Source organism: Rhagoletis pomonella, unplaced genomic scaffold, assembly GCF_013731165.1.
Source record: "Rhagoletis pomonella isolate Grant_MI unplaced genomic scaffold, Rhpom_1.0 Rhpom_scaffold_00012, whole genome shotgun sequence".
Taxonomy (NCBI): Eukaryota; Metazoa; Arthropoda; class Insecta; order Diptera; family Tephritidae; genus Rhagoletis; species Rhagoletis pomonella.
The window spans coordinates 8,089,675-8,095,292 of record NW_023458566.1 but is presented as its reverse complement, the minus strand read 5'-3'; the positions used below and the strand labels follow the sequence as shown (position 1 = coordinate 8,095,292).

Sequence of the window (5,618 nt, the reverse complement as noted above, 5' to 3'; positions counted from 1 at the left end):
AGACGAGCATTGTGTGCACCAAATCTAGCAGCTTCTGTTCCTATAAGACAAAATTCGTTAAGAGGCGCATCGGCCTTTCCGTCTCTAGTAGTGACTCCAATGAAGTCGCTCCTTGCATTCATTCCCGCCTGATCACCAACTGGCAGTGGATAGTCGTAAAGCATGCCCTCTTTTTATGTCTTTCTTCAACTTATTACACATGACAAACGATGTAATAAAAATTACTTTTATTCTTTTCGTTAACAGCTAAGCACTAACAAAACCCCAGATAAGCCAAAATGACGAAGGAACAGCCGACCGCAATCCCCGAAGAGTTGTATAACCTTACACAACTGGCTGAGGTTACATTGGCTGCCGGCCGCCTCAGCACAACCAACATAACAGAAATTAAAGACTACATCAAGCGGCACAAAGAATTGGAGTATCTCACCGATGAGAGTCCAGCTCCTGCCACTGCACCAGATGTTCTCATGACAGAACAACAAAGCTTTGTACCTATATCTCACAAAGCGCCTTTAAACAATGACTTTTCAACTGAAATGTGGCACAACAACCAGATAAACAGCAGCAGCACGGCACTCTATGGGACACGGGATTATCAGAACATCCAAACAGAACACCACAACCACAATTCCACCACAGCGGTAGCGGTAGCGCGTACAACATTCTACTCATCCTCCGATGATGACTCCAACTACTACAGTCACAAAGTGTTTGATCGCAAAAAATTGCGACGTTCCACAATCTCGGACCACTCCCGTTACGATGAGCATTCATGCAGCAGTTTACCCAGCTGCAGCAGTGAGGATCAATTTACTGGCATCTCGAGCCATTCCAGCAACTCGGAGATGAGCAAGCTGAGCAATGGCACTGAGGGTAGCGCTAACGGCGGTAATTTGCTGGAAGATGAGCACGTCTGTCCGGAATGCGGCAAGAAGTATTCGACATCGTCAAATTTGGCGAGACATCGGCAAACCCACAGGTAACGAAGTGAATTTTGCTTAGTTTGAGTACGTTCACCAATTCACCAATAACTCCCCTCCCCGAAATAGGTCAATAATGGATAAGAAAGCGCGACGATGTCCATACTGTGAGAAAGTCTACGTCTCGATGCCCGCCTTCAGCATGCATGTGCGCACCCACAATCAGGGCTGTGAGTGTCAATACTGCGGCAAATGCTTCTCTCGGCCATGGCTACTGCAGGGACACATACGCACGCACACAGGTAAGCTAAGAAAAAAATAAATAAAAAACAAAAAAAAAACGAAATACTGGTCGCAGCTTTCAAACTGACCGTTTTTCTTGCTTCACTTTTATTCACCCAGGTGAGAAACCCTTCAAGTGCAGCGTTTGCAACAAAGCCTTTGCGGATAAATCCAATCTACGCGCACACATACAAACCCATTCGAACACCAAGCCCCACACCTGCGGCCGTTGCGGCAAAGCTTTTGCTCTCAAATCCTATCTGTACAAGCATGAAGAGTCTTCGTGCATGAAGAACCACCACCGTGTCGGTGAACGCAGTGAGTCGCGTTCAAATCGAAATTCTACTAATTCCACAATCGCATCCAATGCTAAACAGTCTGTGAACAATCAATCGGCTACGGACTCGGCCAAGTCCACATTGGCGAACAAACTTTTGCAGAAGGAGAAAGATCGTCGTCAATCTACGTATGGTCATACTGAATATACACCGGAATCAACGCAAAGTCCCTTAGAGGTCCAAACCGTTTCGCCGTTGTCAGACAACGATGGCATAACCAAACCATATATGGCGCAAGAGAAATCCTACACCATGCTTACAAGTCCCATGTCTCAGGAGGAGTATGAACGTTTCAAGCGCATCAGCGTCATACAAACGGCGACGACGCCGAGTGATCTACTTTATCGTGAGCACCACGTTGGCTCGCAAGGATTCGTGGATACAGTGGCGCATATGCCGTTACAGCTGTGCAGCATACGAAATGAGATTCAAGATCAACCGGTGGACTTTTCGCCAAAAAATAATTTTACACATTCGACAAAGACGAGCCCCTTTGAGTTGACCAGTAATTATGCGATTTTGGCCTAAAGCTTTGGCCACACGTTGGATAGTTCAAAAAGACAATGAAAAATTTTGAAAAATTTAGACTGTTGGTATATTTGAAAGCCTGAAAAGATGTGGTGCTGTAAATTGTGACTCACTTAAGAAAGGTACATACATACATGTACTTGGAAAAGACGCGAATGATAGGCACTACTTAAATAAATGCTTAAAATGTTTAAAACGAAAATGATAAATTTGACCCGTTTATAAAGACTTATCCTGTCCTCTCCTATAGTGATCTGTGCCAAACTAGCGTAATTCGTTGTATGAAAGACACCTCCCGAAGGACCCTAGAAAAATGCGAAATTGTCTAATCTTATTTCGTATAAATTATCAGTTTATGCGATTTGTTTGATATCCTCAAAGTACCGAATACATTCATTTCAGTTTAGTGACTCAGTGTCGATTCTACCAACTATACTTTTTTTAGTAAGTTACATAGGTATGTTATGAAAGACAACTTCATGGCCTTTGTGTTCAAGTAGGAACTAGAGGTTCGACGAAAATCTGTCACGAAACTGTTTGCATAGTTACATTCCTTGAAATCGTAGCTGATTGTTTTCTTGAGTTATCCCAAAATAATGAAATTAGCAAAGTTATGGCTGACGGTGATCAAGGATCTACAAAAAAATGACGACTTCGTAGGATATCAATGATGCTATAGCCACGTTTTAGAGGGACCGGTTTGAAAAAAACTAATTTTTTTCGGATTTTTCTCCTAATTGATATTCAAATATCCTTACTATATACTATTTACTATAATTTGAATTCCTTTACGAATGTTTCCCACTGCAAACCAATCGCTTCATATTTCTTGGGAACAAGGACACAAATTGTAGAATTCGATATCGAATTCAAATCGAATCGAAATTTTATTTTGTGATCACGGCATTCGAAATTTTATTCAATTTGAAACGACAAATGCTTGTAAAACATCAATGCTTGGGACTAGTAAAAAATATATATACTTCTGCAAAATATGTTAAATACATATGTATATACATAGATGATCTGGAAAGGCTAGAATATCGCCATACGAAAGTACTTAATCTTTTACTTGTATAAGCTCAATAGAAAAAAATTTAAACTGCGCAATATCGTCAGCCTTTTCCAAAGCAATGGCTAAGGGAAACTTCCGAATTGCCTTCGCCCAAAACAGGTTCATTAAACTTAATGAAGTGTTTTATTTCATTGCGCTAAATCATTATCAAAACCAAAATAATTAAAAAAAAAGTTGCGCCACAAAGTTTGCGCTGGTAGTTGAGTAGACAACTGATTGTGATAAACAAATATGAAAAAAAGTTAGATGTAGTTAATTACTAAATGTGTCATAAGGTAATACATAGTGGCTATTTTTATACAAAAAAAAAAAAAATTTGAGATTTAACAAAATGTAGACATACACCCTGTGGCATATTTATAAGTGTACCTTATTGGCCATTTATTTTTGGTTACTTGATTTTAGCTATTTTTATATAAAAATATAGTTAAGTCTTTAATAAAAACAGGATAAATCCAAGTTTTAAGAGTTGTGCAATATTAAAAAAAAAAAATAATCAGCATACCTTCGTAAAAATTTCGGGCTTTTTAATAACATTTCTTAGAAAGATTTTGAGTATGTTGGAAGATTTTTTAATATGGAAGGGAATGAGAATGAGCAACTAACTCTTTCAGCAAAAAATAAAAAAAATAAAAAACGGCAAGGTCTAGCTATATCAAACTTGCGCTTTATTGCCTTAAAATTGAATGGACTACAAAACTGCAACTCAACAACTTTATAAGAAAATTACACACTCGAAATTTGGAGAAAAGTTTGTTTAATTTTTTTTTACATATTCCACATAGTTTGTAACTTGGAATTTTATGGGTTTCGTAAAAAAATAAACTATATTTTTTATAGCAAAATAAATTTAATAAAATATCAAAAAATTAATGGTTAAAACTTGTCAAAATGTGGTGCGCTTATAATTATGACAGTGCGTGTACTCAAAAATGCACTATTTTTAAAAATAAATCTCTGCCAACGAGAATTCAATCGTAGAAATAAGCTAGTTTCACTCTCATTTTCATGTATTGAATCTCTCACTAAACTTATGGAAACATTGGTAAAAATAAAGTAAACCAAAGATATGTCTTTTTTCTTTGCTTTTTACTAGGGTATGTAAAAACATAAGAATAAAAAAAAAATTCAACATTGTAAAAAAGGTACGTTTGTATGTACATACATATTTTCGAACTAAATTCTATTAGGATTCAATGCTTCTTGAATATGGCAATTCTTAATGGATTTTTGTTCAAATAGTTTAAAAGCAACAGACAGTATTTTTCGCAACGTACACGTTGAATTATTTGCTTTCCATAATATTTGATAATGCTCAAATAAATACAGTTACATATTTGTATAAAAATTATGTATGCAGAAGCCTACATATGTACATATTTCACATTTTAGACAGCTTTTTGCACAAATACAATATTTAATTAGTGATCTTAGCTTGCCTTTATAAATATGTATGTAGTATGTATGTATGTATGTTATTGTATGTAGATGTAGCACGTGTTCTTGCACTCATTGAAATTAATTGCCTTAGAAATATAAGAAATTTGTACTGTTTAAAAATACGCACATAATTTGTAAATTTATATCCAATCACAAAAAAACGGACGAGATTGTCTAGTCTTTAATTTTAAAAGTTGAACTTTGTTAAGTTTCATCTATAAATACTTAACGTAAAATACTTATTTTTGTAATTAACTATTAGCTTGTAGGCCGTGTAGAGTGCAATATTTGAAGATGAAAAAAAAGAAGAAAATTATTAGAATAGTTAGTGTGTATGACGATGGAACCAAAGTATAATTTTGCTTAATCTGCTAATTGTAAACATAAATTTTTGTACATAAATTTTTGTACATAAATACATATGTATATGTATGTAAACGTGTACTTAAGTAAATGTGAAAACCTTTAGCTCAGAATGCATACTCATTTTACTCAATCCAAGTAGGTTTTAATTATTTAATTCAAGCATTATAAACGTAGAAAACAACGCATTTGTATAGCTTTTTATATTTTTTGATTTTTTTTAAAGTTATATTTGTAGTAGTATACTCATTTTATATACACATTTATTCGTCTTTTTCTTTTTTAAGAATGTACATACCAACAAATATACAAAAAGCTAATTATGCCAAAGATTATGTTTAGTTTTGCATTAAGCGCTCGTGTATAAAAACGAGCAAATGCCAAATAAAAAAGAAACAAAAATAAAAGGTGCTGTTTTAATTTTCTTGAATGACCGATTAAATGGCGCATAACCAATGTAGTTATCAATAGTTCAAGGTATTTAACTTTTCTAAAAAGGAAGTGTATAACGAAATTCCAATTTCCGATCAGAAAGTAAATGGCATTAAAGTTGATTATGAATTCGTATTCAAAATCAATAAATACTTATACTCATGGGCGTAGCCAGGTAGGGGAAGGGGGGTGCTCGAGCACCCTAACTTTCAAATTTTCCTTATATATATATAAAAT

The 5,618-nt window shown here is 35.3% G+C and overlaps 1 protein-coding gene across 1 annotated transcript; it reads left to right on the top strand.

Annotated features, from left to right (window-relative positions):
- Positions 1–215: 215 nt before the first annotated feature.
- LOC118747436 (zinc finger protein 33A) lies at positions 216–2,451 on the top strand. Its single transcript, XM_036481483.1, has 3 exons — positions 216–982; positions 1,053–1,225; positions 1,326–2,451. Exons 1-3 carry the CDS (start codon positions 279–281, stop codon positions 2,069–2,071), a joined length of 1,623 nt encoding a protein of 540 aa, XP_036337376.1. The 5' UTR covers positions 216–278; the 3' UTR covers positions 2,072–2,451.
- Positions 2,452–5,618: the final 3,167 nt, after the last annotated feature.